Genomic DNA, 22,061 nt, shown 5'->3' with positions numbered 1-22,061 from the left:
CATACTGATGCTCGGTTTGAACTGCAGGAGATTATCTTGACCATGTTTACATGCCTAAATGCACTGAGTTGCCGCCATGTGATTGGCTGATTAGAAATTAAGTGGTTACGTGCAGTTGGACAGGTGTACCTAATAAAGTGGCCGGTGAGTGTATATCCTTATAAACAGCAGACTTCATGGGCCAGGTAGGGGCATGAGAACACAGAAAGTAGAAAGGAAGAGTAACCTGAGAGCAATATATAGAAGAAACTACACTCACCGGCCACTTTATTAGGTACACCTGTCCAATTGCACGTTACCACTTAATTTCTAATCAGCCAATCACATGGCGGCAACTCAGTGCGTTTAGGCATGTAGACATGGTCAAGACAATCTCCTGCAGTTCAAACCGAGCATCAGTATGGGGAAGAAAGGTGATTTGAGGCCTTTGAACGTGGCATGGTTGTTGGTGCCAGAAGGGCTGGTCTGAGTATTTCAGAAACTGCTGATCTACTGGGATTTTCACGCACAACCATCTCTAGGGTTTACAGAGAATGGTCCGAAAAAGAAAAAACATCCAGTGAGCGGCAGTTCTGTGGGCAGAAATGCCTTGTTGATGCCAGAGGTCAGAGGAGAATGGGCAGACTGGTTCGAGCTGATAGAAAGGCAACAGTGACTCAAATAGCCAACCGTTACAGCCAAGGTAGGCAGAAAAGCATCTCTGAACGCACAGTACCTCGAACTTTGAGGCAGATGGGCTACAGCAGCAGAAGACCACACCGGGTGCCACTCCTTTCAGCTAAGAACAGGAAACTGAGGCTACAATTTGCACAAACTCATCGAAATTGGACGGAAGAAGAAGTAGAAGATTGGAAAAACGTTGCCTGGTCTGATGAGTCTCGATTTCTGCTTGAACATGACAATGAGTTCACTGTACTCCAATGGCCTCCACAGTCACCAAATCTCAATCCAATAGAGAATCTTTGGGATGTGGTGGAACGGGAGATTGGCATCATGGATGTGCAGCCGACAAATCTGCGGCAACTGTGTGATGTCATCATGTCACTATGGACCAAAATCTCTGAGGAAGCTTCCAGCACCTTGTTGAATCTATGCCACGAAGAATTGAGGCAGTTCTGAAGGCAAAAGGGGGTCCGACCCGTTACTAGCATGGTGTACCTAATAAAGTGGCCGGTGAGTGTATGTAAAAGGGAAACCAGGAACAGCAGCTCAGTGCAGTGGGGATACCTAATATTTTATATATAAGATATTAGATTGAAATGATTTATCGTTTTTTTTGTTTTTAAAAGAAAAAATAAAGAATTTATAAATTAAAATAAATACTTGCTTACATAGGATATATAGTACTAATATACAGTATTCTATAAATAAAAACTTCAAGTATTTTTTCTTCACTGCATACAAATGTTTTTGCAATTACTATAAACATACACAATTTCAAAATGACATGAATATTTTATTACACCACAAACAAAAAAAAGAACAAAAAGGTCTCATAACTTGTTTATTTTACAGTGTAATGAACAGCATAAAAAAAACTAATGTTCTATGAGCATAAACTGATTCCCAGATTAAAAAGAAAATTGTTTCTTCCACATTTTAACAATCTCAGACAAACTACTTGCACGTTTATCTTCAAAAATAAGATAAATGGGCTCTCCATACAAAAGTAAATAAAAATGGATGAATTCACATTCTTCTCTTCTGCGTACTTATATACAAGACTGAAAACGAGAAAAAAAAAAATCATGTTAGCAGAAAAATACAAATGTAAAAAACGATGCCAATGACCCGAGTAACAATCTAATTTGTTCTGAAAAAAAAAAAAAAAAAAAAAAAAAGTCTATGGCTTGGCCCACGTGTTTCAGTTTTGGAGCACAATTTTACCCAGGCTAAAAAATCCCAGACGGCAGGGGGAACATAATAAAGAAGTAATACTAACCCGTACACCACTGCTCATGTGCCCCCGACGGACTCCTGCAGCTCCCAGTCCAGTGAGATCAAATCCTGGCCCAGAAATGTCCGCTCAGCCAGTCATTGACTGTGGTGGGACACCGATACAGTAACTAACCGACTGAGGGGGTACTTCCTGCCGGGATGTGACAATGCAAGAAGCCAGAAGAAACCAAACACTGGAGGCCGTCAGAGCTGGCAACACTGTGCTGCAGGGGCACAGGAATGGGTAAGTATGACTTCTTTATTATGTCTCCCCAGCCCCTGCCCACCTGGGATTTTTGGATTTGGCCAGAGCTCTACTTTAAACAGAGGACAAGAATGACACAGTTTCTGGAAAAAGAATACAGCCAAGCTGTTATACCATGCATAACCTGAGGACAGGTGTGGAGCTGTTTGTGGAGAAAAGCAGCCATGTTTTTCCAATCCTGGATAACCTCTGGCTACAACAGGCATTACATAACCAAAAATCATTGTGTGGATCATGCTGCATTGCACCAAAGATTAGTGACTAAAGTTACATTTTAACTGTGGATTTCACCTTTCTCAATGTAAAGCAGTGAAATCAGCTGCAAAGACCCTAAAAGTAACAGAATGCAGTCAGGAACTCTAGCTGCTAAGACAAATATACGATGCAAACGTCTCTCCTGTAACCTCCTCTAGTAATTAAAAAAGGTATTACAGGTACTCCAAACAGGACATGCATTGCAGATATCCCGTACAATGAACACCTGTGGTAGCATTAGGGTACAGCATTCAGATTTTGTGGCCACAAATTCTCTGATGTCGGGATAGTATAAAAATCCACATGAATCACCACTCCAGGATTTAGGTTAGTATTAGTGTGGAGCGGACTTGCTGAATTGTTCCTGAACGCTTGGCGTATGACTCACTGTGGCTGGAATAGTTGTATGCCGCCCTAGGGCTGCCAGGAAAACATGAATACAGCCTTACGCTATGTTCATACATCTGAATGACGACCTTCCAAGAAAAACGGCCATCATTTTGACAGTGTGTGTGAACATACCCTAAGGCTGTATCCATGTTTTCCAGGATTCACTAGGGCAGCATCCAACTTCTCAAACCGTGGAGAGTCAAATGCCAACTGTTCAGGTTCAGAGAATGTACAAGTGTGCTTGGCACTAGTCAGTTTGCGTGATTTTTGACTAAAATTGTTTATTGGGTGAAACTTTAGGGTATAAAAATGTCCTAAAGTATCCAGTTAGGTAAAAATAACTTCAAAGCTTTAATTCCATCATTCTTGGATGCCAGGCCTTGTTTATTATTGATGTCCTCCTTCCAGCATTCGGGCTGCTGACATTCTGGTGTTCATCCTACCATACCCGAAAGCCATCGATTGGACTATTGTATTAAAGGTGCTGTTGGGAACAACTCCTGATACGTCACAGAGACATGAAAAGTTTTGATCGGTTGGGGTCTGAGTGTTCAGGCCCCTACTGCTCAGGAGAACAAGCCGAGAGATAACTGTGCTTCCATGCGTTCTCTCCTGGCTCTGTGTTATGAGACCTGGATGTCGCATAATATAAGTCTATGGGGCTGTCCAAGTCAGACAGACAAAGAGTGGGGAGAGGAACGTCCAGCAGCAGTCGTCTCCCCGCTGGTTCTCCTGACTGGTTGTGGTCTGAACACTCAGAGCCCAACCCATAACAACGTTTGACATGTCTGTGACACGGAAAAATCTGTTTTATAATATATATTTTCTATAATGACAGGTAAACTTTAATCACCATAGCCTGTAATATAGTAAAAAAGGTGTAAGGATGTACAACCAACCTACTTCTAGCTGATGTGTATGGCCAGCTTCACACACCCTACAGGCAAGGGAAATGGTAACGCTGGTTCAGACAACCATACTCCATTTGAAGGTTTTTTTTTTTATCAGTTGTAAAGTATAAATCAGAAGATGACTGAAAAGCTATTAGGACGTTATTTACCGTTATTTCCTCGAATAAAGGCGTCTCCGTATTTATTCTTCAGCTGTCCATTCACATACTCTTCTGTCTGTTCCAAAGCAATGTTCATGTACCCGTCTAGACATGCCAAGACTCCTGGAAACCAGACAGATCATTCTATTAGTATATGTATACAGTACCAGATTACATTTTTATTACAAACTAATATAGAGACAATACAATTCTTTGCATATTAGGGTGTTAGAATGTAGTGTCTAAAAAGAAGTCAAAGGACCGGTACAACCATATCAAATTTTCATTTCATTGATTCCCCACAGGTATCTTTCAGACCTTTAACTATGTAAAATATTAGAAATATCCAACATGGGTAAACAATAAATTCTAACTTCTGTCCTGCGACTTTTTGGAACAGTTAATACCTGACTAGCTTTACCACAGAATTGACAGAATTGCATCCCAAAAACATTACACTGTGCATCCTATATGTTGTTCACAGGGATATCCCACTGATACATAACTTTTGATATGTTGCTGCCCATGGTGAGACTAACAACTCCCTCCATACTTGATATTATCTATTCAGTCTCCTTCACCCAGTTCTTAGCTGCTGCTTTCTGCTGAAGACACAAAATCTGTGTGAGCTTTTCTCCTCTGTCTCCCCCTCCTACCCCCTCCCTTCTGAAACGGCTGATGTAAACAAGTCCCTGGCAGGCTGTATCAGCAACATTGTAGCTTCTTGTAATGCTAGGAGGGTATTCTGAGGTCAAGTTGCTGATGAACTACAATGTTGCAGATAAAGCCTGCCAGGGACTTGTTTACATCAGCCATCTCAGAAGGGAGGAGGGGGAGCAGAAGGCAGCAGCTCAGAACTGGGGGAGTATGGAAGGAATTGTTAGTCTCACCATGGGCAACAACATATCAAAAGTTATGTGTGAGTGGAATAGCCCTTTAATGTCAGTCAAACAGTAAAACCCCTACACCTTTAATTGTGAATATTATTTGAAAAAAAATTAGTGTAAAGGACCACTGAAAAAGTCACCATCATAATCATTAGATAAAGTGTTACCTCTGTAGTCAACTCCAGAGTTCAGCTTCACAACTACTGGTCGGCCAATAATTTGCTTCAAAAAGTCACTCGGGGTTTGTTTCCGTAAACTCATCCTGATATCTGATATAAGGGAAAAAAAAAAAAAAAAAGTCATGAAAATTAACCACAATAAGCAGGCCACTGGATTTGAAAAGAGGAGGAATCTCAGTCTTTCCTTTATGACCTGTTCTGTTTATACTCTGTTCCTGGCTTTGGCTTCAAAAATCTGTCAGATACCTGTGTGTGTAAAAGGACCCTTAAAAGGTTAAAGGGAACCTGTCAACTCCCTTATGGTATATCAGCCCTCCCCTGTACCTTATAGCTGTCTGTGTTTGCTGCACCCTAGTCTGCAGTAAGTAGTCATGTGGTTTCTGCCCTCCTCCCAGCCACCCAGACTTCATCAGCACCCTGAGTACTGGGAACTTCAGCACCCCGGGTTCAATGAATCCTGAGGCAGCTGGACTATGTGCCACTGCGGCTCCATTCCCTTCTTGTGAACACTTTCTGACTTCCTCTCTGGACTGTGACCCTGCAACAGAACACCAACTTTCCCACAATCCCCTTTTTTTGCAGGTCCCATGGAGACCCACTGCCAGGACTTCCTGGAGATTGTAGTTGAATTGAGCATGCCCCCGCCTCCTTCCTTTCTGTCATTCACTGCTCATTATCAGGAAATCGACTCTTTTACATCAGTTGGGCCCTGTGTAACCTATGGAGACAGGAGGGAGATTAGCCAGCAGCAGAGAACAAAGGATTACACAGCAGGAGCTGTGTGACAGCCAGTATTCAGAGGTCAGAGAGGTCAGTGCTGACTTCAGAGGAGTAGCCTGGTGATGTAGCTGTAAATTAACTCTTTGTTGTCCTGTCTTGGTGCCTCATCTCCCTCCACCCCTCCCCTCTCCATAGAGAAAATGAAGATAGAGGGGAGAGCTTCAAACTGCTTTTTCATGATAAAAATGCATTTTTTTGGCTAATAAACCCAATTATAAAGTTTCTTAAAATCGCTGACCCTGATTCCCCGGTTTCCAGATGGTGCCTGGTCAGGGTGATGGGACATTAGGTCTGCAGTGGCCCAACTTTAAAGTGCCACTGTCGTTTCACAAAACTTGAGACAGGTCACAGGGGACACGCGTCACATGCGTCACGGGGGACACGCGTCACGGGGGACACGCGTCACACACGTCACAGGGGACACACGTCACAGGGGACACGCGTCACAGGGGACACGCGTCACAGGGGACATGTCAAAAGTTTTGATCCGTCCGGGTCTGAGTGCTCACACCTGTGTCGATCAGGAGCAGACTGCACTATAAGCGCTGTCCTCTCATGGCTCTGTGTCACGTGATCAGTCAGACTCAATTATAAGTCACGACAGATCACGACAGTGACACTTTAAGGGGGCACCCCGCATATGCCGCAGCTTCTACTAAGTCTCCAGGCACCTGCCCTCTCCGCACTGTTAGTAGCTGCAAAGTCTTAGGCTGCGTTTACACAAACAGATTCTTGAAGTCAAAGCCAGGAAGAGACTATAAACAGGGAACAGGTCATACAGGAAAGACTGAGATTTCTCCTCTTCTCACATCCATTCCTGGCTTTGGCTTCAAGAATCTGTCAGATAAACCTGTGTAACCCCACCACAGGTCTCTTGAATAGGATAAGGCTCTAGTATCTCAGGCCACTTCTAGAAGATTCTGAGCTGAGGTGGATGTGACCCTGGCGGTCACTGCTGCCTGTACTAACCAATGAGAAGACCCCACTAGCTTAGTGTGATGCTCTCCCCTGAGGCCCCGTCACACACCCACTCATGTCCAGAATAAGGAGCCATTCCTTTCTATGGCCCCATACCATATAGATGACGTCCTGCCTGTTACCATGACGTCATCAGTGATGTCACCTGATTATAGGAGAACATACAGTAATATAGCGCACAGATTATGATATCACCAGCAGGGGGCGCACAAACACTGAGGTCCATGCGCTGCACAATGTATCAGCCCGGACACCTCACAGGCTTTACTGCTATAGAGAACCCCCGCGGGATGGAGACGCTCCACACACAGGAGCTCTGTCTGTCACACACCCGATAGGAACCAAATACGTGTCCGTACACTATACACACCGCTCCTCCACACACGCTGTTACCAGGACACTCGAGTTCCGATGCCGCCTGAAAAAAAAAGCGCCGTCCCTCCTCACACGTCTCTGTGGCGCCTCCCACCCTACGGAGCGCGTCTGAGGACAATCCTGACCAATATGCGAAGCTCTGTACCAGACAGCGAAAAGGGGGCGGGGCCAATTCAAATGACGTCACGTCTATGAAGAAGCCGCCTCCTCTATGTATAATAACTCCGGAGTCACGTGCTTCAGAGCGGTCATGTGACCCCCGTGTCTCCTCGGTGCTCGGCCTGCAGGAAGCAGCAGTGCACGGGACACGGGGAGATGATGGGGGAAGCTCCGGTACACCGGTACATTACGTCCCCGGTTCCTTTGTTTGGGGATAGCTGTAAATATGATCACCATTGTACATGTGGTCACCATAAAGCTGACATTATGGTCAGGGGCGGTCTTGGCATTTCTGGGGCCCCAAGCGAAGTTATGTCTGGGCCCCCCCCTCGACACGCGTTTCAAAACAGTAGACCGCTGTGTGTTGCTCCCAGTAGTATATACCCCTTGTGCGCTACCGCCAGTAATATATACTCCTTCTGTGCTCCCCCCAATAGTATATACCCATTGTGTCCTGCCCCCAGTAGTATATACCCCTTGTTTGCTTCCACGGGTAGTATATAGACCCCTGTGTGTTCCCACAGTTATATATAGCCCCCCCCGTGTGCTCCCCCAGAAGTATATAGACCTCCTGTGTGCTGCCCCACTAGTATATAGCCCCCCTGTGTGCTCCCCCACTTGGATATAGACCTCCTGTGTGCTCTCCAAGTTGTATATAGACCCCATTCTGCTGCCCCAAGTAGTATATAGACCCCCTGTGTGCTTGCTGCCCCCAGTAGTATATAGACCCCTCTGTGAAGCCCCAGTAGTCTATAGCCCCCCTGTGTGCTCCCCCTGTTATATAGCCCCCCTGTGTGCTCCCCCCATTTATATAGACCCCCGCTGTGCGCTCCCCCAGTTAAACAGACCCCTGTGTGCTCCCCCTCCCATATAGTATATAACACAATAAAACAAACACTTATACTCACCTGGGTCCGGGCGTCTCCTCTTCTCTTCACTCTTGTGGCCGCAGGAAGGGTTTTCCCTGTGATCACAAGAGGCCGCACTCCCCTTGTCCTGGCGCCGATGCTCCAGTGATGCCACTGGAGCGCCGGCACCACAAGGACAAAGCTGCCACTTGTGACCGCAGGGAAAACCCTTCCTGCAGCCACAAGAGTGACTGACAGGAAGGGAGCCAATGTCTCCCGCCCTGTCAGTGCTGCTGCATGTAACTATGAGCGCTCATTACGAGTGCTCATAGTTACAGTTCAGATGGCAGCAGCGAGCGGGGCAGTGGCCCTGTCCAGCGGTCTTGAGCACAAGAGCGGGGCGTGGGGGCCCCCATGGATGTTGGGGGCCCCAAGCGAGCGCTTGGGGTGCTTGGTGCCAAAGACCGCCACTGATTATGGTGGCCTGTGAGGGGCTCACCTTATAGACTGAACTGAAGGGGTTACCTCAAGATTTAAAGGGGTACTCCTGAGAAAAAAATGTTTACTAATTACCTGGTGTCAGAAAGGTATACAGATTGGAAAATTACTCCAGGTGTCCAGTACTTCTCAGCTGCTGTATGTCCTGCAGGAAGAGGTGTATTCTCTCCAGTCTGACACTGTGCTCTCTGCTGCCACCTCTGTCCATGTCAAGAACTGTCCAGAGCAGCAGCAAATCCCCATAGAAAACCTCTCCTGCTCTGGACAGTTCCTGACATGGACAGAGGTGGCAGCAGAGAGCACTGTGTCAGACTGGAGAGAATACACCACTTCCTGCAGGACATACAGCAGCTGATAAGTATGGGAAGACTGGAGATTTTGAAATAAAAGTAAATTACAACTCTATAATTTTTTTGGCACCAGATGATTTGACAACTTTCTTTTTTCTATTTTAAAAGTTCATTTATTTTTCTCTACGTATCTCACAGATGAATCCATAGAGGTCGGAGCTCGGAATAAATGGAAACATAAAAATATCACAAGTTATAGAGTTTTTCCAACAGCAGAAAAAAGTTATTTATGTTTCTTGGAATGTAAAATAAAATCACTTTACTAATAGGATTTATTTTTAATCCGCACGGATCGTCCTATACGAGCGCTGATCCCGCGGTCCCAGATGTCCGGAGCTTCTTCCATTCTGCCCTTTCCTCTGGTTTAGGAGATGACTGGTGGTTACTCTAAGGGAGCGAGATGGGAGCCTCAGGTCAGTGGCTAAGCCCGTCGCCTTCTCTGAAATAGCTGATACAGTGTCCAGAGGCAACGTGTACATGCTGAAGAGAGCAGTGGCCAAAAAGAGAGCAGCAATGGCCGAAAAGAGAGCAGCAGTGGCGGAGAGGAGAGCAGAGTGGCCGACAGAAGAGCAGCAGTGGCCGATAGGAGAGCAGCAATGGCCGGGAGGAGAGCAGCAGTGGCCAAGAGGAGAGCAGCAGTGGCCGGGAGGAGAGCAGCAGTGGTCGAGAGAAGAGCAGCAGTGGCCGAGAGGAGAGCAGCAATGGCCGGGAGGAGAGCAGCAGTGGTCGAGAGGAGAGCAGCAGTGGCCAAGAGGAGAGCAGCAGTGGCCGAGAGGAGAGCAGCAGTGGCTGACAGAAGAGCAGAGTGGCCGAGCAGAGAGCAGTAGTGGCCGAGAGTAGAGCAGCAGTGGCCAAGAGGAGAGCAGAAGTGGCAGAGAGGAGAGCAGCAGTGGCCAAGAGGAGAGCAGCAGTGGCCGAGAGGAGAGCAGCAGTGGCAGAGAGGAGAGCAGCAGTGGCAGAGAGGAGAGCAGCAGTGGCCGGGAGGAGAGCAGCAGTGGCCGAGAGGAGAGCAGAAGTGGCAGAGAGGAGAGCAGCAGTGGCAGAGAGAAGAGCAGCAGTGGCAGAGAGGAGAGCAGCAGTGGCAGAGAGGAGAGCAGCAGTGGCCGGGAGGAGAGCAGCAGTGGCCGAGAGGAGAGCAGAAGTGGCAGAGAGGAGAGCAGCAGTGGCCGAGAGGAGAGCAGCAGTGGCCGAGAGGAGAGCAGCAGTGGCAGAGAGGAGAGCAGCAGTGGCAGAGAGGAGAGCAGCAGTGGCCGGGAGGAGAGCAGCAGTGGCCGAGAGGAGAGCAGAAGTGGCAGAGAGGAGAGCAGCAGTGGCAGAGAGAAGAGCAGCAGTGGCCGAGAGGAGAGCAGCAGTGGCCGAGAGGAGAGCAGCAGTGGCTGATAGGAGAGCAGAGTGGTGGGAAGGGCTCCCATGATCCTTTGCCCACCTCTCATAACACAGCAATCCTGCACTATCCAGTGTATCTATTTGTAACCACACAGACACCTTTGCAGTCTGTATCTAATACATTACCTAATTGTGGATCCCGCTGCTGTTCCGTCAGGCGCCGCCATCTTGGTGACATCACTTGCGTTTCAGCTTTCTGTATCTTTACAAATAGAATTAGGGACAGGTAAACTTTTATAATAGGGGCAATTAGTTTTACATGATAAGTTCTGAAGTGAAGTGAACTGCACTAAAACAGCTGAGTTGTATGCAGCAAAACGCGCATACAAAACGGCGTTCTATGGGCGAACCAGCTGTTTTGAGCATTTCTGCGTGCAATTGTGTGGCATACACCTTCCACAACCACCACAAAAATGTGAGTCCTAAAAGCCTTCCAAACACCATTAGAGAACTGCATCTCTACCCCTGTGTTTCCACCACCGTGGATCTGTGTGTCTGCCCGGTGACAGGTTGGCAGCGTGGCACAGGTGGTCATGAGCGAGGTTCTTATCCAGAGTCCGTCCATCTATGAATCCTTGGAGGATGAGGAGCCTAGGCGTCCAGGAGTCCTTATGGGCAGGGCTGTATTAACAGCTGCTGCTGCCCTAGGCACTAAACCTGAAGACGCCCCATCTAGATGCACCTATTGGCGATACCAGACCTGACCAATACCACCATACCCCCCCCCCCCCCTGGAAAAGACACCAGATTTACTGGCAAGTCTGAACGGGAGGAGGGAAACTAAAAAAATAAAACCAAAAAAATTGTTTTTTCTGTCCCCCTGCTCCCTGGTGCTGCCCCCCTGCAAGGTGCTGCCCTAGGCACCGGACCACGGGTGCCTAATGGTAAATACGGCCCTGCTTATGGGGTGGCCTATAGAGGAGGGGGCTATGCCACCATATACCAGATATTCATGTTACTCTTCTGTCTATCCTGTGTGCTATGCCACTGACTGGTATTTCGCTCTCCAAGTGTCTTGCACTGTCCTCTGTCTGGTGCCCATGAGGAAGGACCACCGGACTTACCTCCTGCCAGCTGCCACAGCATCACGGCTAATGGTCCATTTAAACGAAGCGATAATTCGCCCAATCGATCGTTTAACGATTTTGAAGCAACAATTTGGTTTTTATAACAATCAGCGTTTAGAAGAATAAATCGTTAGAAAAATCGTTATTACGATCGTTTTTAAGATCGCTTAAGCCCATCTCACATATAGGGTGAATCTTTGAAGGACTGTTTAGATGAAGCGATCTGCGAAGTTTTAGCGAACGACCAACGACGATTTGAGAACATGTTGAAAGATCAAAATGAACGATTTCTCCTTCATTGTTTGATTGTTCGCTGTGTTTACACGAGCCGATTATCGCTCAAATGCCACCGTTATCATGGAAATTCTAACGATAATCGTTCCGTGTACACGCACCATAAGATGGAGAGATTTACCTGGACTGACATCTGCACTGATGAAGGCCGTTTCTTCTCAGCTGACTGTGAGGACTGTTCTGTTGTTGAACGACCTGATGCGGATCGGGGGAATCTTCCTCCTTATAGTCTCTGATTATTCTTCTTACAAGGGGGATTTTTCCTGATCCCTCCAGTCCAGTCCCGCTCAGTCATCCACTTGTGTTTCTGCTATTGTCTACTTTATTGCCTAAATGTGTTCCCTACGCTTACAGTATTCCATCCAGGGTCGGCACTTGTCATAGACAAACAGATTTTGACAACGGGGCCAATGTTATATGTAATAAACGGATGGGAAAACATGTATTTGTGTGCATCTGTTTTGATCCTTTTTTTCATTGACTTCCATTATAAACAAAACGCATCTTTTTTTTTAATGTCGACAAAAAACATGGTCGACCACATTTTTGTGTACGCTAAAAAAAAAGAAAAGAATTTGTTTTGATCCGTTCTTTTTTATAATTAAAGTCAATGGAAAAAATGGAACAAAAAGGATGCATTTCCATCCATTTTTTTTACAAAAACGTAAAAAAAAAAGTAGTGTGAACCCAACCTAAAATAATGGAACACAGGTCAGAACTACTGAACCCCACTAAGTTCACTTTCTTATAGGTGCAAGCATATTTGATACCGTAAGGGTTTACATGGCCCAGACAGACTGACAATGATCATGTACGTTCTCACAGCCTTTACAAGGATCAATCATGTACTGACAGATGCATTTAAAAGTATTACTGGCCTGGCAGAGGGGAGATCCCTTCTGCTTACCAAGCCGGGACGCTGATCCTGGCTCGGCATTTGATTGCTCTGGTCTGCTGCAGACCAGAGTAATACAGCAATGATCTCATCGATCATTGCTGTATAAAGTATACTGCAGTGATCTCTATGGGAGATCACTGCAATAATACTAAAAGCCCCTCAGGGGGACTCAAAGTTAAAGTATAAAGTATAAAAAGAAAGTGTTTTTATTCATAAAAAATCCCCTCCCCTAATAAAAGTCTGAATTACCCCCCTTTTCCCATGTTATAAATAAAAAGAAATAAATAAACAAACATATTTGGTATTTTTGCGTGCGCACTCGCCCAAACTATTGGATTATCACATTCCTGATCTTGCACGGCAAATGGTGTTAAAAAAATTGTGCATTTTTTTGTCACATCAAATCCAGAAAAGTTGTAATAAAAAGTGAACAAAAGTCGCATATACTCAAGTAAGGTACCGAAAGAACAGATCATTGCGCCAAAAAAATGACACCTGACACAGCCCCATAGACCAAAGGATAAAAGTGTTATAAGCCTGGGAATAGAGCAATTTTAAGGAACATTAATTTTTTAAAAAAGGTTTTAAGGTTTTGTGTAAAAGTTACACAAGTTACATATCGTTGTAATCGTAACGACTTGAGGAACATATATAACAAGTCAGTTTTACCCCAGGGCGAGCGGCATAAATACAAATACAAAACTCCCCCAAATTAAAAAAATATGTGTTGGTTTTTTTTTTCAATTTCATCACACATTTAATTTTTTTCTGGTTTTGTAGCATAATTTATGCAAAAATTAAGCCTGCCATTGCAAAGTACAATTAGTGGCACAAAAAAAACGGGCTCTTGTGGGTCTGTAGGTGAAAAAATGCAAGCGCTATGGCCTTTTAAACACGAGGAGGAAAAAACGAAAGAGCAAAAACAGAAATGTGCTCGGTCCTAAAGGGGTTAATATGTAAATTAGTCCGTTTGGTGAGTTTGGGGGGGAGACGGCAGCCAGTCCTCGGGAATACTAAGGCTGCACTATGCACTTTGGCGCTCATCACTGCAGAGTGCTGGATGAATATTCACAAGGAGGGATGGGTGGAAAGAGCGAGTGATGCATTGTGGGCTGTAGTAACCACCTAATGTACATATATATAAAACGTAAGTTTTGAAGATATCGTAGTCCGTGTGCTTCACCTTGCTGTTTGATTTACCTGTGGAATACGAAGGCCCATCTGCCAGTTGATTTAGCTTGCTTTGGTAGACACCCAAAGTGTCAGATGTAAACCCCCCCCCCCCCCCCCCCCCATGTCCTGCACTTTTAGTCCCCTCCATTAACTTGGTCGGAAAGTTTTTCTGGTCTACTTGTACGGGTTGTATTGCCTCTCTTATAGAAAGCAACGTTTGCCCTCCATAACCTGGAGCAACTGAGTAACCACTGGGATTTATTTGTTGATGATTCCATAATTGTTTCCTCTTAATTGATCTGGAAAACATAAATAATTAGAACTATAGTTTCATTGTAGCGGAATGTTAAACTACTAAACAAGCTTTGTTTTTGTGACATTTATAATTCATGTATTTGCTACAAAATGTTCTAATAGAAGGGAATCCATATAATTTTTTGCCAGATATTGTAATTTGCTTTATGAGAAAACATGTCTCGGCGTTCTTACCTGCAGCCTCGTCAGAACTCTGTATCCAGGATGCAAGGGACACCGTGCCGGGGGTATGTGTGCGATTGTGTAATTTGTTACCTGGCAACAATGCCAAACACTGACCGATGACGGACGTAAGGTTGTGTTTATGATGTCACTTTTGGCCTTGCTTTGCTTTTAGTAAGAGAAATGTATAGTTATCTTACAGAGTACTGCGCAGGAGACCAGGAATATTCCTGCTTATAATTTCCATTTATTAAACAAAACATCATATAACCTCATAAAGTAATGTGGGTATAGTAGATATAACAATGTAATATTGCAGCAATCATAAGGTCCTTAATATAAATGGCTCTGTAGATGTTGCCCTGCACAGTGGCACTCCTGGTCACCAGCTATGCATTATAGTTGGGGCCAATTGCAGGCTGTGGCTAGAAGCACCACCATGCAGAAAAAAGATGAATCCAACAATTCTTTCCCTTAAAGGGTAACTGATGTCAGAAAGTTATACAGCTTTGTAAATGACTTTTATTAAAAAAAAAAAATCTCAAGCCTCCTAGTACCTATCAGCTGCTGTATGTCCTGCAGGAAGTTGTGTATTCTTTACAGTCTGACACAGTGCTCTCTGCTGCCACCTCTGTCCATGTCAGGAACTGTCCAGAGCAGGAGAGGTTTTCTATGGGCATTTGCTGCTGCTCTGGACAGTTCCTGCCATGGACAGCGGTGGCAGCAGAGAGCACTGTGTCAGACTGGAGAGAATACACCACTTCCTGCAGGACATACAGCAGCTGAGAAGTACTGGACGACTGGAGTAATTTACCAATCTGAATACCTTTCAGAGCAGCAGCAAATCCCCATAGAAAACCTCTCCTGCTCTGGACAGCGGAGGCGGCGCCCCCTTGTCTCTCCGGGCGGAGGCAGTTTCCCCTTCTCCTTTGAGGTGATTTTACCTGGAACATCTTTTCCCCATATTTCTTGTAGGGGCCATTTATATATGTAAATAAATTAATCATATCTCCCCTTAAACTTCATTTAAGAGTCTCCAAAGACAGGACTAGCCAGATATCCCTCCGGGAAGGGCCCTGCCAAGGGGTGGCCCTAATGGTGGTTTCCCTACAGGAGCCGCCCCTTGGCTGGGCCCTTCCCGGAGGGATATCTGGCTAGTCCTGTCTTTGGAGACTCTTAAATGAGGCTCCATGGGCTCTTCTTTTGCATATTTCCCAGGGGGCAATGCACCTAGGATTTCACTGCACTGAGCGCTTTACCAGCAGTGTTATCTTTGGCTGGTCTCCCTGAGATCAGTGATCTGTTTCTCTTTCTATGAATTGGTGCTCTGAACTGGACAGCATACTCCAGATGAGGATATAAAGCGGTAGAGTCCAGGCCTGTTATATACATGACAGTATCCTGCTGGACTTACAAGCAGCTAACTGACATTGTGTGCTGTTCTGTAGTTTATTATCTATGAGTACACCCAGATCCTTCTCTACCAGTGACTGCCCCAATATTACTCCCCCTAGGACATATGATGCTGCAGGTTATTACTCCCCCTAGGACATATAATTCTGCAGGTTATCCCCTAGGACATATGATTCTGCAGGCTATTACTCCCCCCAGGACATATGAGGCTGCAGGTTATTACTCCCCCTAGGACATAGGATGCTGCAGGTTATTACTCCCCCTAGGACATATGATGCTGCAGGTTATTACTTCCCCTGGGACATATGATGCTGCAGGTTATTACTCCCTCTGGGACATATGATGCTGCAGTTTATTACTCCGCCTAGGACATATGATGCTGCAGGTTATTACTCCCCCTAGGACATAGGATGCTGCAGGTTATTACTCCCCCTAGGACATAGGATGCTGCAGGTTATTACTCCCCCTAGGACATAACTTTACATTTAACCACATTGAACCTCATTTGCCATGTGAACGCCCACATGATGATGTCAAAAGTTATTTTTCGTGACATTTTACTCTTCAAATTGTTAATTCGCGTATCAAGTTTTTTCATAAAATATTTACATCATGTAAAAAAATTTTGCAAAACATATACTTATACTTAACTTTTCCTTATGATTTCTAACGTAACGTCCCCTTTTCTCTTATCTCCCTATAGTTTTATGAGATACCGTATTTCATACCATATTAACTTTAAGACCTTCATGGTATTCTACGACGCATGGAAGAAATCTACGTCTATAAGTGAGCTCAGGTGAAACATGACAAAGTCGTCCCCACTATGTATGAGCCAGGTATGAGAGGTTGATGTGGCGGACACTCTGTTACGGTAATGTCCTCTGCATTCTGTAAGTACTTCTTACACAGCGGGGTGCAATAATCCTTTTTCATCTTTATAGATCAGCAGTGATCTGAGGAGGAAGCTGCCCTTGTGTTATAATCAAGATGAACTTGCAAGGTGAACATTTTAAGTAATAGAAATTATTTATAATTTAGTAATAAAAGTTTATGCGTCCCCACATCTGCCGCGTGGCCGGCCTTGAGATGCCAGACAATGGCGGTTGCCTTTAAATGAAAGGTCATAAAGTGGAATGATAGAGTTCATATCTCTTTCTAACTCGCACAATCTCTGGGCTAATATCTTTTCTTCTAACATTAAAGATCAGGCACACGGCCTTTGTCAAATCTCTTATAAATATTACAAAAGTGAGGGGCAATCGCTTTCTTTCCCGAGCAGTAACATTAATGTCATTCAGAACCCTCAATGAGCGGGTAAATAAAACTTTATGATTAAGTTTAAGATCCGAGGTAATATTTACGGCCTTTGTTAAGAGCCCGAGCGTGAATCACATGGAAGGGAAGACGCTTCCAGAGACTTTAATGGCTTCGTGTTAGCACTCTGCAGATTTATTTTGGATAAGTTAATTTGCAGGATACTTTACTTTTGATGGACCATTTTAAGATTGTATTACGATGTTATGTTTTACATAATTTATGTTTCCTTTTTTGACAATCGCCCTATTAAAATGCGCTGCTTTACATTGCAGTCTCTGGTCCTGCTGGGTTTCAAGGAATGGACCATCGGGTATATTGCTTTGGGTTTTTTACCTTTAAGGAGAAGTCTGGTGAAAATTTTTATTAAAGTATTGTATTGCCCCCCAAAAGTTATACAAATCCCCAATATACACTTATTACAGGAAACGCACATATAGTGCTTTTTTCCCTGCACTTACTACTGCATCAAGGCTTCACTTCTTGGATAACATGGTGATGTCACTTCTTGGATAACATGGTGATGTCACTTCCTGCATAACGTGGTGATGTCATGACTCCCAGAGCTGATGATGGCAGGAGGGACACTGAGGGACATCCCTCTGCCATAATCCTCTCCAGCAGCCACAGCCTGCACAGCTCTGGGAGTTGTGACATCACCATGTTATCCAGGAAGTGACATCCCCATGTTATCCAGGAAGTGACATCACCATGTTATCCAGGAAGTGACATCCCCATGTTATCCAGGAAGTGACATCACCATGTTATCCAGGAAGTGACATCCCCATGTTATCCAGGAAGTGACATCACCATGATATCCAGGAAGTGACATCACCATGTTATCCAGGAAGTGACATCCCCATGTTATCCAGGAAGTGACATCACCATGTTATCCAGGAAGTGACATCACCATTTTATTGAGAAAATGACATCACCATTTTATCCAGAAAGTAAAATCACCATTTTATCAAGGAAGTGACATCATCGTGTTATCCAGGAAGTGACATCACCATGCTATCCAGGAAGTGACATCACCATGATATTCAGGAAGTGACCTCACCATGATATCCAGGAAGTGACATCACCATGTTATCCAGGAAGTGACATCACCATGATATTCAGGAAGTGACCTCACCATGATATCCAGGAAGTGACATCACCATGTTATCCAGGAAGTGACATCACCATGTTATCCAGGAAGTGAAGCCTTGATGCAGTAGTAAGTGCAGGGGAAAAGCTCTTTATAAGCATTTCCCGTAATAAGTGTATATTGGGGATTTGTATAACTTTTGGGGGGCATTACAATACTTCAATAAAAATTTCCGTTAGACTTCTCCTTTAACGGATTGGCGCAGGGATGCTGGTGCACTGTCCTTTCTTTAAACCGCTGCCCCGTTCCTGTGCATAGCGCCAGTCTATTTCCGAGCACTGGGGGCAGGCCATGATCTGCCCTCGAGTCTTTGACGCCGCTCTATTAGAATCAATGGAACCGCATCACCGAGGGAAAGGGAGATCGTCACACTGGGGGCCAACGGGCCTGCCCCCAGTGCTCGGAAATAGACTGGTGCTATGCACAGGAACAGGGCAGCAATTTTAAAAAAAGGACTGCGGCCCCAGCATCCCCCTGCTGGAGCTGATCTGTTACGGTAAAATCTGAATGCGATGTATCTGGTGATACATTCACTTTTAAGAACCTGCAGTAAAATTACTATAGGTGATCACTATATTTACCTGCCTAAATGTATTACATGTTTCCTAGTTGCCTTAGAATTAGCTGTACTCCTTGAGAAAACAGGAGCCAAATAGGGCAGGGCAGGGTTTCTCCGGAATGGATTTCCCATTACAACGTCACTACAGTTTGATAGACATGTAAAATGCCTGGAAAACCACATTAAAGGGGTTGTACACCAACATTTTTTTTCTTCTAGATCAACTGGTGCCAGCAAGTGCCAGAGATTTGTAATTTACTTCTATAAAAAAAATCTCCAGTCTTCCAATACTTATCAGCTGCTGTATGTCCTAACGTATAATAACATACAATAGGTGAGGGGGCCTATGTTTTAGATGGCGGCCAGGTTCCGGACATAGCCTAAAAGATAGGTCCCCTCAGCCAATACTTGCTGGGGTATTCAGATACGTTATATTCCCTTTCAATTTTTAAATAAAAGGGTGTCCTGAAACTTAGGGCCCTATTACACGTAGCATTAATTGTCCGAATTAGGCCTATCTGTGTAATAGAGACAACTATCATCGGCTGATCGTGTCTTTAGGTCTGGACCAAGAATCATCGGCCGCTGACCGCGCATCACTACATGTAATAACCAATTAAATAAACTGTTATACATTACGTCTCCCGGTCTTCTCCCGCCCTCTGATTGATTCCCGTCCAGTGATTGGCTGAGCGGCCTGTCAGTTAAGAGACTGATCCGAAGCTGCAGCGCGCGGCACCAAGAAGCAAGTAGAGGAAAGGAGAAGAGTGGGAGCGTGGAGAGGTGATGTATAACAGTTTAGGGCAAGGATGGGGAATCTTCGGCCCTCCAGCTGTGCCAACACTACAATTCCCATCATGCCTGGACAGCCAAAGCAGCTTTGGCTGTCCAGGCATGATGGGAATTGTAGTTTTGCCACAGCTGGAGGGCCAAAGGTTCCCTATCCCTGGTTTAGGGCAAGGTCTGCACAGACATCGCTTAATATATATATATATATATATATATATATATATATATATATATATACAGCCCTTGCTAAACAATCATTCAGCCATGTAATAGGCTAAGTAAACAAACGCTAAGCTAGCAGATCGGCAATCCTTTACATTATTGATCGGGCCGTCTAATAGGACCCTTACCCTGTCTTGTCCCCCTACCCCAATCCCTTCATTGCTTCACCAGGAGTGGATAGAAAACACAGAAAGAATCTGTTCACACAATGTTGAAATTGAGTGGATGGCCGTCATTTAATGGCAAATAATTGCTGTTATTTTAAAACAATGGCCGTTATTTGCCATTAAATGACGGCCATTCACTCATTTTTAGCAGTGTGTGAGCATAGCCTTTCTGTGTTTTCTATCCACTCCTAGTTTTGGTTGCAAAATACTGAGCAAAATACTGTGTGTGAACATAGCCCTAAAGGCCCTATTCCACTGAACTTTTTTGAACGATTATTGTTCATAAAATCGTTCAAACGTTAATGATATTCGTTCTGTGGAATAGCTGTAAACGAGCGAACGACAACATCGAAATCGTCGTTGAGTCGTTCACTATTTTTTTTCAACATGTTGAAAAAAAATCGTTGGTCTTTCAACAATAATTCGCTAATCTTTTCGTTGAATAAAAAATCTTTCAGTCGTTCTTGAAATGTCTACCTACATCTCCCCACGTTTTAAACGACCATGTAACGATGTAACGACCGCATAAAAATCATTACACTACAGATATCGTTCACGTTCCCACACGCGTTATCGTTTGCTTAAAAAAATCGTTAAGTGCTCGTTAACGAGCGGTCGTTGGAGCGAGTCTATGAACGATAATCGTTCCGTGAAATAGGGCTATAAGAATGACACAGACACCCCCTCCTAATCCACATACTGTACATACTATATACTGTATATACTATATCTTTATATAGAGCAAAATGGTTTCTTTATTCTTTGGCAGCTAGATGGTTAATATGGTATGATGTCACTCTTAACAAGGTAGCGGCGTAGATTCTAGAAGTGTAATCATCACAGCCAGGCGAGCTGTGCCGCTACATCAGTCCATTTTTAACCTAGCGAATTGCTAGAAATAATGAAAGAAAGGACTCCCCGCTTAGTCAGGGGGTCTGGCGCATTTTGAGGTCATGCACCTATTGTGTGAATGTGTGTTAGCTGCAGGAAGTTGAAGCTGCTGAAGAGTCTAGACAGAGCTGACCTTGGAAGCTTAAAAGGCAAGACTTGAAACAGAAAAGATAATGAAATTTCTCCTGGGAGAGCGAAGCTAAAAGCCAGATTGCATGTTGACCATCATTTTCCAATACTCTTCCTCCCACTGTGAATAATATCTGGAAAGTGAAGTGATATTGCTCACAATATTTCCCTCAAAGTATTTCAAGATTATATTTGGTCGAGGAGAAAAAAAACAATGACTGAAATTCCACCTTAAAAACAAAACATAATGCCGTACGCATGAAAATATTTGCTGCGGATGTAACTCGTTGTGTGATCTTGTGATATATAATATAATAGTAATATAATAGAGCATTCTTTAAAGTGTCACTGTTGTTTAAATTTTTTTTTTTTTTTGCAGAAATCGATTTTAAGAAACTTTGTAATTGGGTTTTTTTAGCTGACAAATGCTTTTTTTTAATCTAAAAAAGCAGTTTGAAGCTCTCCCCCCTGTCTTCATTGTTCTCTATTGAGAGGGGATGGGTGGAGGGAGATGAGGCACCAAAATAGGACTACAAAGAGTTAATTTACAGCTACATCACCAGGCTATCTCCTCTGTAGTCAGCACTGACCTCTCTGACCTCTGAATACCGGCTTTCACACAGGTCCCACCGTGTAATCCTTTGTTCTTTGCTCTCTGCTGGCGACTAATCTCCCCCCTCCCCTCTCCATAGGTTACACAGGGCCCGACTGAAGTAAAAGAGTCGAGATTTCCTGATAATGAGCAGTGCATGAGAGAGAGGGGGGGGGACCCGGGGAAAGGCTTTTTGAATGAGGATAAACCCAATTGCAAAGTTTCTTAAAATCACCTGCACTATTGATTTCTGCAAAAAAAAAAAAAATAAAAATTAAACAACAAGAGACTCTGTCAGTAAGTTTATGGTGTCCTATCTCAGGGTAGCATAAACTAGTGACAGAGAAGCTGAACAGGATGATGTATCACTTACATTGTTCTGTGCAGCTGATCCAGAGATCTCCTCCTGAATAACATGGACAATAAGTAGTTCTCTCCATTATGTGCATGAGCCCAGTAGTCCTGGATATTCATGAGAAGCAGAAAACTCCACCCACCAGCTGCTGATTGGCAGCTATCTATCCATGCTGTGTATAGGCAGAAACTGACAATCAGCAGCTGGAGGGTGGGGGGAGGGGTGTGGC

At 44.5% G+C, this 22,061-nt stretch overlaps 1 protein-coding gene and 1 long non-coding RNA gene across 4 annotated transcripts; one reads left to right on the top strand and one right to left on the bottom strand.

The window, feature by feature from the left end:
• Nucleotides 1-1,490: 1,490 nt before the first annotated feature.
• LSM6 (LSM6 homolog, U6 small nuclear RNA and mRNA degradation associated) lies at nt 1,491-7,213 on the bottom strand. Of its 3 annotated transcripts, none has more exons than XM_069976877.1 (4): nt 7,117-7,213; nt 4,954-5,055; nt 3,909-4,022; nt 1,491-1,724 (listed from the first exon to the last, which is right to left on the bottom strand). In XM_069976877.1, exons 2-4 carry the CDS (start codon nt 5,045-5,047, stop codon nt 1,690-1,692), a joined length of 243 nt encoding a protein of 80 aa, XP_069832978.1. In that variant the 5' UTR covers nt 5,048-5,055; nt 7,117-7,213; the 3' UTR covers nt 1,491-1,689. The 3 variants fall into 3 exon arrangements, with proteins under 3 accessions (XP_069832978.1, XP_069832975.1, XP_069832977.1); XM_069976874.1 differs by having other exon boundaries at nt 7,083-7,201; XM_069976876.1 differs by having other exon boundaries at nt 7,094-7,201.
• A 136-nt stretch (nt 7,214-7,349) lies between these two features.
• LOC138797083 (uncharacterized) lies at nt 7,350-16,711 on the top strand. The gene is made up of 3 exons (XR_011363891.1): nt 7,350-7,439; nt 16,365-16,500; nt 16,606-16,711. It is a non-coding gene; the product is annotated as an uncharacterized lncRNA (long non-coding RNA).
• Nucleotides 16,712-22,061: the final 5,350 nt, after the last annotated feature.

Source organism: Dendropsophus ebraccatus, chromosome 7 (genome assembly GCF_027789765.1).
Source record: "Dendropsophus ebraccatus isolate aDenEbr1 chromosome 7, aDenEbr1.pat, whole genome shotgun sequence".
Taxonomy (NCBI): Eukaryota; Metazoa; Chordata; class Amphibia; order Anura; family Hylidae; genus Dendropsophus; species Dendropsophus ebraccatus.
The sequence above is the reverse complement of the archived record's forward strand: the minus strand, read 5'-3'. Positions and strand labels throughout refer to the sequence as shown.